General features: G+C 44.2%; 1 protein-coding gene across 1 annotated transcript in view; it reads left to right on the top strand.

The window, feature by feature from the left end:
• LRRIQ1 (leucine rich repeats and IQ motif containing 1) overlaps nt 1-13,855 on the top strand; it is a 262,613-nt gene that overhangs the window by 91,416 nt on the left and 157,342 nt on the right. Inside the window, exons 14-15 of the mRNA XM_036298965.1 lie at nt 3,399-3,578; nt 8,477-8,917. Coding sequence (XP_036154858.1) covers nt 3,399-3,578; nt 8,477-8,917 — 621 coding nt within the window. The remainder of the gene's footprint in view (nt 1-3,398; nt 3,579-8,476; nt 8,918-13,855) is intronic.

Genomic DNA, 13,855 nt, shown 5'->3' with positions numbered 1-13,855 from the left:
TAGATATGTTAGACTTGGTGGGTCTCATGTTAGCAGCATTAGTATTGCCTTTCTTTTGTTGACAGTTGCTAATTTAGCCAAAATGAGACCTGAAAGGTGGCTGCTTAGGAGGCTCTCATAGGTGTTACTGTATTGGCATGACCACTGAGGGTCCAGGATCCTGGTGAAAAGTTTTGTGTGTTTAACCAGAAATGACTATACCCTAGGAAAAAAAAATCAGTTTTACCTACCTCCTAAGTAATGCTACTTATAATAAGAAAGTCTGCTTTGTTAATTTTCCTTAGAAGATACACTTATTTCAAAGACTGGAGCCTGTCATTGGTATATTGCATTCTTCTCCTCCTCAGGTGCACTCCAGCAGAAATTTGCTTGAACCACAAAGAATTAGAACTGTTTATTATTCTCAAGGACTATTTCAGTCAAGTTATTGAAGCTTTATGTTTGCTCTCCTATAATTTGGGAAATTTAAACTAAAGAAGCAGGAACAGTAATAGAATTAGAGAATCTTTTTTTAAGTTGGTTGAACAATACAGTCTTAATTTTCAATACCCTTTATTATCACACCTCAAAAACATCATTATGCCATACCTGGCATTTCATGATTATGACTAAATAAGTTATTTTGACATTACAGTCATGTCTTGATGAAAACTTGACTGGGGACTTTGGTGAATATTTAAAATACTAGGGGCCCAGTGCATGAAATTCGTGCAGGGGGGGGCGTGGTCCCTCAGCCCAGCCTGCCCCCTCTCACATACTGGGAGCCCTCAGGTGATGTCCTACTGATGTCTTAGGCCCGCTCCCTGCTCCCCCTGGGAAGCGGGCCTAAGCCGCAGTCTGGCCTCCCTTTGTGGGAGACGACTGGGCTGATCAGGGGAAGGAACCAGCCCCATCACCCTGATGCTGCAGCCACTGCCAGTCACCACAGTCACCAAGGTGTTTTCATCAACACGGACTCCAGTCCCTTCACCATGAAAAAATGACAACTTTCTTTAAGCATTTTCAAGATGTGTCTTTCGTAGAATATGACATTTCTTTATTATTTTTTTATCCTTACCTGAGGATATGTTTCCATTGATTTCTAGAGAATGTGGAAGAGAAAGGGAAAGACAGAGAGAAACATCAAAGGGTTGACTGAGGTTTCACTGTGTGAGATCTCGGAATCCATGGCCTAGGAGTAAGGGGTCTCAGGGCCTGAGGCTGAGGTAATATGACTCTTGCCAGTGTGGTGTGACTCTTGCTGAGATAGCATCTCTCTGAAAGTCACGGTGAGAGTCCCGGAGCCCATGACAGTGGGAGGCCAGTGTCCCGTAGTCTGTGGATGAGTCAGCAAGACTCTGGCCAGGGAGATTTCACCCTATGAATCACGAGGGGGTCCAGGATCCAGCAGCTGGGGATGCGGGAATCTCAAAATCTGTTGCTGAAACAGCAGGACTTCAGCTGGAGAGGCGCACACTTAGCAACTCACCAAGGAGCCCAAGGTCCAGAGGCCAGGGAAGTAGTAGTCACAGGTTCTACATACAAAGCCATGTGCCCTTGGCTGGAGAGTTGCACCCTCAGCAACTCTCTGAGGGACCCTGGAGCCATCTGCCATGGAGGTGAACTCATGGAGTCCACCACTGGAGCAGCATGACCACAGTGTCCAGAAGCTGGAAGCCAGAGAGGGGGAAGTCACAGTTTCTTCTGCTGGAGCTGTGTGCCTGAGGGGCCTGGAGCCAGCAGCCATGAGGTGGATGTCCTGAGGTCTGCCGGTCTGCAGGCGAGGGAGTACCACTTTGGCCGGAGTGGCTGAAGGGTTCCAGGCAGTGTCTAAGGCCAGTCTGGGTGATGGTGAGACTGGGTTCCTAGTGAAGGCTGCTCTCCCCTTCAAGATGGTATGGGCTCCGTGCCCAAGCCCTGCAGCCTGGGGAGTGCCCACAGCCGTGGCAGGGGCTCCCTGTTCAGGAGAGCCTGGCCTGCCAGCTCCTGAGACTTTGTGAGATCTAACTGTCCCTCACACACACATGTACACATCACACATGCCCACACCTCACACGTCCACACACACCCCTTTTACTCCCTCACTCACTCACACCCTCTCCCTCACGGCGGTCCTGCCAGCCGCCATCTTGCTGAACTTGTGAAGAGTTTTAAGGCCTGTGTCTATACTCTTTTATTTTTCTTTTCTTTTTTTGCATGTGGTTGTCCAGTTGTTCCAGGACCATTTATCTTTTCTTCATTGTATGCATTTGCTTTTTTGTCAAAGACTAGTTGATGATATCTGCACAGGTCTAAGTCTGGGCTCTTTCTTTTGTTCCACTGATCTATTTGTCTATTCTTTTCCCAATGCTACCACGCTCTCTTGATTACTGTATTTTGATAGTAAATATTGAAGTCAGGTAGTGTTAATCTATGAATTTTGTTCTTTTCCTTCAATATTAAGTTAGCTCTTTTGGGTCTTTTTGCTTCTTCATGTAAACTTTAGATACGATTTATTGATGTCCTCAAAATATCTTGTTGGCATTTTGATTGGGGTTGTGTTGAATCTGAAGACCAAATCGGGGAGAACTGACTTCTTGACAATATTCAATCTTCTTATATATGAACATAATTTCATGGAACAGCTTTCCATTTATTTAGTTTTCTTTGATACCTTTTTTCAAAGTTCAGTAGTTTTTCTCAAAAGAACTGTGAGTTTTTAACTAAGGAGTTTTACTTATTCAAGATGTTCTTTTTGCCCCTGTGACCACCAATAAAACCTTGTAGAAAGAAGCTTGCACTCTCTTTGTGAAAGGCTTGGGGAGTACTTCAAAATGACTGGGCTTGTTGGAAGTTTTGCTGTCGGACCTGGTTTGGTATAGACTTATACCCATATCTTGATTATTTTATTATTATACAACAAATTAGTTATAAATTACTAATATTATTATATATAATCCTTAGTAATTGAAAGAATAAATAACATAGTTTTAGATTTCCCAGATCATGAAAAGTATGGCAATCCCCACCCCTCTTGTTTTAGCCTACACTCATTCTATTTTGTTAAGAAAAACAACCAAAATTCACCTTTATTTCTCAAATAAACAGCAACATTCAGTAAGATTATTTTAATTATCTTCTTTATAAAAGAGTGCATCTGACATTATTATTATTATAAAGCAACCTTTTATTTATTCCCAGATCATTTCCAACTTCTTGAATTTCACTTTTGTATTTAGAAGGAAACAGTTAAATGCAAAGAACTCTAAAATGTATTCTGGATCAGAACAGTTTAAAACAAATTAATAATATTATTTTCTCTACAAAACAGTGACAGTGTCCACGATATACTCTGTGCTTATTTTGTTTAAGTAATAGGCATATGGTTGTTTAGAAATAAATGCTCCTTTTCAATATTTTTTTTTTTATGTTTTCTATAGGCATTCTTTGCTTAAAATATTACCTGCTCTAAGAATCCTCAATGGTGAAACTCTAGACTGTTGTTCAAAAAGCCACATTGAAGAACACTATCAATCAGAATTAGGACGTTTCCTGTTACTTTGTCAGTCCCAGATTACAGAATTCAACTTACTAATTGAAAACTGTATTACTGGAAAAGGGTAAGACTCTTATCTTTACCTTAATTAAAATACGTAATGCATTTTATACATATGATTAAAAATATTCTGATCAATATAATCATACCTTTTTTGGATTAGAATAGTGTGTTTTAGGGATAGTCTCCCTTCTAAAAATCTGATATCATCTTTACATTGTTTGAAATATATCAATATCTATTTTGAATGTTTTTTAAAAGTTAAATATTAAATAAAATAAAATAATGTATGAGGATAGTTTCAACATAAGATGTAAACATTTATTCAGTCATTCAATTAATTATAAATTTATTCAATTATTGTAGATAAAACACACAATCAGAATAACATAAGAGAAAATTAGATAAATAAATTGTTGCAATGGAGTAAGGCAAGTTTTATAATATAGATAATATTTATACATACAAGGGGTATCACACATCCTATCTAAGAAAAGAGAAACATGGTAATTGGCATATGACCGCTACCCTTCCCATTGGCTAATCAGGGCGATATGCAAATTAACTGCCAGCCAAGATGGCGGCCGTCAGCCAGGCAGCTTGAAGCGAACGAGGCTTGCTTGCTTCAGTGACGGAGGAATCCAACGTTCCCCGCCTGCCTTGCCAGCCTCTGAGCCTGCAGTTTAAGAAACATTGTAACAAATATAGAAGCTAAACAAAACCCCAGAAACCTGCTTTCAGCGAGCCGGGATCTCAGAGCTGGAGTTATACATTTTTTCGATTATAGAACCGAAACCAGAAACCTGCTTTCAGCAGCAGCAGAGGCCTCAGAGCTGGAGCCAGAGCTAAAGCTGGCCCAAAATAAAAAAAAAAAGGAGCAGTTGGGAGTTTCAGCCCTGAGCCCCTCACCCAGACTGTCCAGGAACCCCAATGGGGACCCCCACCCTGAAGGGTGTGTGACCCGGTGCAAACAGCCATCATCCCCTCACCCAGGCTGGCCAGGCACCCCAGTGGGGACCCCCACCCTGATCCAGGACACCCTTCAGGGCAAACCAGCCAGCCCCACCCATGCACCAGGCCTCTATCCTATATAGTAAAAGGGTAATATGCCTCCCAGCACCGGGATCAGCGGAGCCGCGAGGCCTCCCAGCACTGGGATCAGTGTTGCAGGGAGCAGCGCCCAAACCCCCTGATCGCCCTGCGGCTCTGTATGTGACAGGGGGCGGGGCCACAACCTCCCTATCCATCCTGCTCTGTGTGTGACAGGGGAAGGCGCCCCAACCTCCTAATCAGCCCTGCTCTGTGCCTGATACGGGGGAGCTCACCAACCCCCTGATCGCCCTGTGGCTCTGTGTGTGACAGGGTGCGGCGCCCCAACCCCCCCTCCCCCCCCTGCATGGGCCCTGCTGTGTGTGTGACGGGGTAGAGCCATAACCTCCCCATCAGCCTTGCCCTGAGTGTGACAGTGGCGGCGCCCCAACGCCCTGATCGGCCCTGCTCTGTGGGTGATAGAGGGCAGCACCCCAACCCCCTGATCCGCCCTGCTCTGCGTGTGACAGGGGGCGGTGCCTCAACTCCCCTATCGGCCCTACTCTGTGCGTGACAGGGTAAGGAGCCCCAACCCTCCTGATGGTCCCTGCTCTGTGCATGACAAGGGGCAGCGCCCCAACCCCCAGATTGGGCCTGCTCTGTGTGTGACAGGAGGTGGCGCTGCAACCTCCCCATCGACCCTGCCTTGAGTGTGACAGGGGGCGGTGCCCCAACTCCCCTATCGGCCCTACTCTGTGCGTGACAGGGTAAGGAGCCCCAACCCCCCTGATGGTCCCTGCTCTGTGCATGACAGGGGACATCGCCCCAACCCCCGGATTGGCCCTGCTCTGTGGGTGACAGGAGGTGGTGCTGCAACCTCCCCATCGACCCTGCCTTGAGTGTGACAGGGGGCGGTGCCCCAAACCCCCAATCGGCCCTACCCTGAGCGTGACTGAGGGTGGCATCGCAACCCTCTGATCCTCCCTGCTCTGTGCATGAGAGGGGGCGGCACCCCAACTCCACAATCGGCCCTGCTCTGAGCCCGACCAGGGACTGCACCTAGGGATTGGGCCTGCCGTCTGCCACCCGGGAGCAGGCCTAAGCCTGCAGGGCGTTATCTCCCGAAGGGTCCCCATACTGCGAGAGGGCACAGGCCAGGCTGAGGTACCCCGCTTCCCCCCCGAGTGCACAAATTTTTGTTCACCGGGCCTCTAGTCTATATAAGAGCCTAAGCAACCATTACAGCGCAACAACCGGAACAACCGGTCGCTATGATGCACACTGACCAGCAAAGGGCTGACGCTCAATGCAGGAGCCGCCCCTAGTGGTCAGTGCACTCCCACAGAAGGAACGCCGCTCAGCCAGAAGCCGGGCTCATGGCTGGCGAGCACAGCGGCAGAGGCAGGAGCTTCTCCCGCCTCCGTGACAGCATTAAGAATCAGCGAGCCGAGTGTAAGGAGCAGCAAGCAGGTGGGTGGTAAGAACCAAGGGGTCCCGGACTGCAAGAGGTTGCAGGCAAGGCTGAGGGACCCCCACCAGGGCATGAATTTAGTGCATCAGGCCTCTAGTATTTTATATTTCCACTAGAGGCCCGGCGCATGAAATTCATGCATGGGTATGGTCCCTAGGCCTGGCCTGAGATCAGGGCCGTCTTCCCTGGCTGCCCGAAGCTGGCCCCGCCCCCTGCCATCACCCACTCTCAGTTCCCGATTTGCCATCGGGCAATCAGAGCCTGATGGCTCGGAGAAGGGACTGAGAGATTGCCTGTTCCCATCCACTTGCTGGCCCTTTCCCTGCCACATGTCGCTCTCTGTATAGGGTGACTGGTGGGGCAGGGCAAGGGCCTTGGCTTGGAGCTGCCTGAATCCCCTGCCACCCACCCCTGTTTCCCCGTTTGCCATTGGGCAATAGGAGCCTGCTGGCTGGGGAAAGGGACCAAGAGGTGGTCAGTGCACCTCATAGTGACTGATTGAGCAGTTGTTCTGGTCCTTCTGCCATTAGGGTCAATTTGCATATTACCCTTTTATTATATAGGATAGAGGCCCAGTGCATAGGTGGGGCCTGCTGGCTTGCCCTGATGGGGGTCCCAGATCAGGGTGGTAGTCCCTGCTGGGGGGTGGGGCCGGCCAGGGAGATAGGCTGTGGGCAGTTTTCAGGCCGGCCCCGCCCCTGATTGAGATAGAGGGCCCTGCTTGGGGATGGGGCCAGCTGGGGAAAGGGACCATGGTTGTTCTGCTGTTTTGGTCGCTGGGCTTTTATTATATAGTGTATTAGGGGAGCATGGTGGAGAAAAGCAGTCCACACATGCACATATTCAGGGTACAGAAACAGAGTAAAATCCTAATCAAATAACAAAAAAGAAAACTCATTTCCCATCCCAAATTTTGAATGCATTATTATGAATGAATTACAAATGATCTTTCTATAACTTTTTTCTAATTTGCTTTGCTTCAGAAAACACAAAAAGGAAAATGATCTCCTATTTCTCTTATGATGAGGTTTCATTATAACTGGAACAATAATATGGGCTTCCAAATGTCTTAATTATGAAATTATATTCTTAAAATATTAATATTTGTACTTTCATACATACTCATCTATATGAGATAGTTTTTCTATTTAAATGTTTTAAAATATAGTCTATTCATATTAAAAAGTAACTTCATAGCTTTCAAAATAATTCAAATTTTCATGCATAATTAATGTTTACTTTGAACAAATACTAAGGTTATTTAGATTTATGTTTGCATAAACCTCAATTTATATCTTCTTATAAATGTAGGGGAATGTACAATTTTTCATGTCAAAGTGATCCTTGACATCCCTCATGTTGAAATTTATATTTCTAAATTCCTTTGGATAATTTATTGTCATTAGCATTGAAAATGGAAAATAGACTGTATTTTATGTTTTGATCATAAACGGTGGTAAATTTAAAGCCTACCCATAAGCATTTGATATTCTGATATTAAATTGAACCTTTCTGCATCATTAGCCAACAAAATTAATTAAATATAAAATATCAAAAAGATATTGGAGGAGCACATATTAACAACTAATCTTTTGTGCTCATAAGGACTATCTAATTATCTCTACATCTTAGGAAATATTTTTTATTTTGTATGCTACTGATAACATTTTTATACATATTTTTATATCCTACATTGTTTCAGAATAAATTTAAGGCAGCTTGGGGGTATATACAGAAAATATATATTTGAAGTAAGTAAAATTACAAATAATAAAACAGAAATAAAGGAAGATAAGTAAAGTGTAGACAAAAAATAAGGCTTATACAAATGCAAAATCCTTTACATTTGCTATTGAGAGCTGTAATCTGGCAAAGTGAAAGTTTGATTGCTTACATAAACTATAATCTCAATAAGTCAGAAATCCAACAATTGTTCAAGAGAATCACAACCATTTATAGCTTAAAGTATTTGATTTTTCTTTGGAATGGATTATTTTTCCAGATAAAAATGGGAATATAAACTTTCCCATGATAGAAGTTCTTTGTTTAAAAGTCCAATACAAATATTTTGCATGGCAAGTGTCAATGTAGAAAGTACTTTTAACTATATTTCATAAATAACTTCTCAAAATTTAGGCAGCCATAATTTCTCATGTTTATGGTAGGAAAAGCATAGATTTTTCTCATTCATTTGTACCAAAAATACCTAGAATAAAAATGGTCCTAAAACTTCCAGATATTTTGTCTGGATTGACAGATCTATATTAACTAAACAAATATTTTCAAATTTCATTAGAAATGATATAAATTTTTACCTAAGCAACCAGAAATAAGTTTTTAATGAATGTCATAGTAAAGTTTCATGTTCATGTCATGCCATGCAGGGAAAATTTCAAAACCTATACAAGTTTAGATATTTGCATATATAATCTTGTTATTAACTATTGTCATTATTTCTTCAGAAATATATTCACCTTGGATGCTGCAGAAAATCTCTGTCATCATTTTAAGAAATTAATGGCACTTAGTAATCAATATCGATATGCACATGAACTCGGAGATATAAGTATCACCAACAGAAGTGAATCAGAAGCACAGCAAACTCATCTGGTTCCGATAGACAGTAACAGCACACTGCAAAACAGAGTCCTTCACTCTTGTGCAAACAAACATAAACCTGACTCACCAGCTATTTCTAAAAAACGGATGAACTCTGGTTCTCATCATTCCCTTTTAACCAACTCATGTGAAGATATGGAAGGGAGGAATCAGGAAAAAATAATAGACCAGAAAGAAGACAGCAAGGCAAGCGATATCCCCACCAAAAGAATCCCATTCATGAAAACAGTGATGACAAGCTACCTGCTGAAGAATCACCCAAATATTGAAAATTATGAAGAAATGTAAGATTTATAGATAACTTTTCTTTTACAGTGTATATTTTTTATAGCTAATCTTAGTCAATGTTACCAAATAATAACTTGATAAAGGATTTAAATCATTATTATATTTTATATTAATCTCCTTAATTACATTCTTATAATGTACACACATTATTAATTATAGCACAGATTAATTTGATTGACTTGTGGCAGATTCTGATTTAATTAACTAGTTTTTCATTAAAAATGAGTGAGTACAAAATTATTTTTCTGCCTTTAATCCTATATAATAAAAGAGAAACATGTAAATTGACCGTTCCTCCACTGTGCTCACCAGCCAATCAGGAGAATATGCAAATTAACCTGCCAAAGATGGCAGGTTAATTTGCATACACAGGCGCCGAACGGCCTGGGTCCCAGGAACATCCTCGGGACCCAGGCCGCTCCTAGCCTGTAGGCCCGCACGTAGGCCCTGAGCCACCGGGCTCCCTGAATGCCCCCAGCCACTCCGGGCCTACAGGCACAGGCACCAAGCAGATGTTCCCGCCCCATGGCCACTTGTGTGTGCACCGGCACCAAGCGGCGGCCCGGGTTCATGCCTCTCAGCCCGGCACCCATCATGGGGCGAACAGGCCAGGCCAAGCCTTCCTGTGATCATGGGGCAAACAGGCCAGGCATCCCCATGATTGCGGGGTGAACAGGCCCGGCCAGGCCTCCCCATGATCCCAGGGTAAAGAGGCCAGGCCAGGCCGCCTGCGATCACGAGGCAAACAGGCCAGGCCAGGCCTCCCCACGATCCTGGGGTGAACAAGCCAGGCTAAGCCGCCCCACGATCCCAGGTGAAGAAGCCACTCCGCTGACCAGCCTGTGCTATGGACCTGTTCGGGCGCATGGTGTGGAGTCCAGGGCCTCTAGCCTGCAGCCACGGGAAGTCTCCCTCTCCCCAGAGTTAGGAGCACCAGCCCAGGTCCACCCAGCAGTCCTGACTGCAGGGGTGAGTTCCTGCAGTCTGGGGTTTGATCCCCAGGCATTAGCAGTAGGAGACCAGTGCTTTTGTTATTGCTGTGTGTCTGGGTTTTAATTGCACAAATGCCCAGTGGTCCTGGGTGCCAGCTTAGCAAAATCTTTTAGGAGGAGAATTCTGTCTGGGTTTCCTCAAATTCCCTCAGGCCCTACTTACCCCTCTGTAAAAGCGCAGAACAAGTGAGGTCCTTTAAATAAAAATCAGAGGTCTCCAGCAACGGTGGGTCTCTCTCATCACAGTCATTTGGACTGGATGGCATTTGAGTATTTATCTAGGCACCATGACAGGGAAACGCAAGCTCAAGTCATGATTTCTGCCCTTAAATAATTCACAATCTTATTCGAGCAAGTGGATGATAAAAGCACAGTAATGATATCAGAATGTAAGGCAACAATACAGAGAGGAACAGAGGCAATTGCTAGGGTGACTTTCCAAAAATTAGTACAAAGAGTATGTGCTGTGAATTAAATAAAAAAAATATGTGTGGAAGTAGCTGCTTCATGAGTATAGGATCCCTTCCTATTTTAAAGGAAACTGAGTTCCATGTGCAGTCCGCTGGGTGGACCTGGGCTGGTGCTCCTAACTCTGGGGAGAGGGAGACTTCCCGTGGCTGCAGGCTAGACCCCAGACTCCACACCATGCGCCCAAGCAGGTCCATAGCACAGGCTGGTCAGCGGAGCAGCTTCTTCACCTGGGATCGTGGGGCGGCTTAGCCTGGCTTGTTCACCCCAGGATCGTGGGGAGGCCTGGCCTGGCCTGTTTGCCTTGTGATCTGAGGCACAGGACAAGGGAGGCCCTAAGTATACTATGCTTTGATATTTGAGTTATTCTTTATTGTTCAATGTGATTTATTTCTGCACGCCTCAGTTTTGTAATAGTTAAATTACTAGAATAATACATCTTGCTATAAAATATTACTAGAAGATTAAATAATCAGGTGACATTTATTGTTATTTTCTATAAATGAACACAGTCTCTGGTATGCAAAGTGTTAGGTATTCTAGAAATATTCAGATAGGGAGACCTACAGGCTTGATTCCAAGTGAGGCTTACTATCACAACCCAAATTTATTGCTTAAAAAAAAAGCAGGGAGCCAACTAGAAACTGAACCAAATATAAGCCCTTGAAGGGAAAGTGTAAATTGGATAAGCTTTGCTATTACAAGAGCAAGAAGAAAAATTCAGATGCAAGAATGAGAAGCACTTGCATCCACTCTAAGTTGCTTTTAAAGAAAAAGAATGAGAAGATGGCGACCGGCAGGAAGGTAGGGAGGGAGAGAGTGTGAGAGCGCGAGGGAGTGATAGAGGAGTGTGTGGACGTGAGTGGTGTGTGTGTGTGTGTGTGTGTGTGTGTGTGTGTGTGTATGAGCTAGGGACAGTTAGATTCTGCAAGTCTTCTAAGGGGCTGCTAAACCAGGCAGTCTTAGACGGCGGAGCCCTGGTCCCAGCACGGACACTCCTGGGCGGCCAGCACAGGTACAGAGACCACGCCATCTTGAGAAACAGAGCTGCTTAAGACTAGGATCCTGGCCTCAGCACCACCCAGTGTGGTCTCAGATGCAAACCAGGACCCTGCAGCCACTGGGGACAGAGACCTGTGACCACAGCTACAGACCCACGGACACTAAGAATCCAGACATCCCAGCAGCAGATCACTGTGAGTAATAAAGCCCATCCCACTCCCCGCAGGCTCGCGGGCAGTGTCATAGTAACTGATAAACCCACCCCTCGCCCAAGCCTCAGTGCTGCTACAGGAATCTTAGCCTGGGAACACGCGAACACTGGGAACTTGTTCCCCGCAGCATGGGCTCCGGGACCCTGATTCTCTGGGCGAGAGGCAGCACTAAGCACCAGTGACTTGACTCTGTTTCTTATCATCTGCGCCTGGGATGCCTGATTTCCAGCGCATTCATGCTAAGCCAGTGACTCCAATTTTTGGTGCATGTGCACACAGGGACCCTGATTCTAAATGCGGGGCCACACGAAGCAACAGAGACTCTGATACTGGATTCTTGGGGAACTCTGACTCCTGGTGCACACTAGGGGGCTCTGATTTTCAACACTCCCGGGTAGGTCTCAGTTGCACGGTGCAGGCGGGGTCCTGATTCTAAGTGCGCACACGAGGCCACACTGAGTGCTGGTAACGCTGACTCTGAGCGAGCCTGGTTCCCACCAACCCACAACAACCACACATCTTAGTGTCAGAGCTCTTCATTGACACTAGGGTGGAGCGAAGCTCCCACTGCACATGGCCCAGGCCCACGCAACTCGACATTTGAAACTTCTGGAGATAGTTAGAATGGGGAGATGACACAATCCCCAGAGGAAAGAAAAGAAGGAGTCGCCAAGAAAGGAAATTAGTGAAATTGAAGCTTGCAACATGACAGAAAAAGAATTCAGAGTAATGGTTGTATAATTGATTCACCGGATGGATGAGAAAATCAAAAACCTATGCAAGAATCAGGAAGAAATGAAAAGTTATATAGCTACAATCAAAAACACCATGGAAGGTTTCAACAGTAGACTAGAAGAAGCAGAGGACCAAGTTAGAGATCTAGAAGATAAGGTAGAGAAACAAGCTCAATCTGAACAGCAACTGGAGAAAAAAATTAAAAAGCAGGAGGAGAGCCTAAGGGAGTGTTGGGACAACATGAAACGAAGTAACATACGCATAATAGGGCTGCCAGAAGGACAAGAAGAGCAGCAAGGATTAGAAAATCTATTTGAAGAAATGATGACAGAAAACTTCCCAGATATGGGAAAGAAAAAAGTTACACAAGTACAGAGAGTCCCAAGCAAGATGAACCCCAAAAGACCCACACCAAGACACATCATAATAATGATGGCAAATGTACATGACAAAGAGAGAATCTTAAAGGCTGCAAGAGAGAAACAGAGAGTTACCTACAAAGGATCCCCCATCAGATTATCAAATGATTTCTCAACAGAAACACATCAAGTTAGAAGGCAATGGAAGGAGGGATACAAAGTGTTGCAAAGCAAAGGACTGAATCCAAGAATACTCTATCCAGCAAGACTATCAATCAAAATTGAAGGGGAAATCAGGAGCTTTGCAGACAAAAAAAGGCTAAGGGAGTTTATCACTACCAAGCCAGCAATGCAAGAAATGCTAAAGGGAATGCTGTAAAAAGAAGAAATAAAAAGGTAAGAAAGAACACAGGCACAAAAATAGAAATGACTACAAACAAGTACCTTTCAATAATAACTTTAAATGTAAATGGACTAAATGCTCCAATCAAAAGACATTGAGTGGCTGAATGGATACAAAGACATGACCCATATATATGCTGTCTACAAGAGACCCACCTCAGAACAAGGGACTCACACAGACTGAAAGTGAAGGGATGGAAAAATGTATTTCAGGCAAATGGAAATGAAAAAAAAGCTGGGGTAGCAATACTTATATCTGACAAAATAAACCTCAAAGTGAAGGCCATAACAAAAGATAAGAAAGGTCACTTCATAATACTAAAGGGATCTATACAAGAAGAGGATATAGCCCTGATAAACATATATTCACCCAATGCAGGAGCACCCAAATACATAAAAAAACTCCTGGAAGATATCAAGGGAGAGATTGACAACAATACAATCATAGTAGAGGACTTAAACACACCACTGACATCACTGGATAAATCCTCTAGACAAAAAGTCAGCAAACAAACAGCAATCCTAAATGACTCACTAGATCAGATGGACTTAATTGACATCTTCAGAAAATTTCACCCCAATGCCACGGAATATACATTCTTCTCAAGTACACATGGGACATTTTCAAAAATAGACCACATATTGGCTCACAAGCAAAGTCTCCCCCAATTCAAGAAGATTGAAATCATACCAAGCATCTTTTCAGACCAAAATGGCATAATATTAGAAATAAACTACAATAAAAACAGTCCAAAAAACTCAAA

This window comes from Myotis myotis, unplaced genomic scaffold, assembly GCF_014108235.1.
Source record: "Myotis myotis isolate mMyoMyo1 unplaced genomic scaffold, mMyoMyo1.p scaffold_m19_p_3, whole genome shotgun sequence".
NCBI classification, from domain to species: domain Eukaryota; kingdom Metazoa; phylum Chordata; class Mammalia; order Chiroptera; family Vespertilionidae; genus Myotis; species Myotis myotis.
Note: the sequence above shows the minus strand (reverse complement) of the source record. Positions and strands in the feature narration are given on the sequence as shown.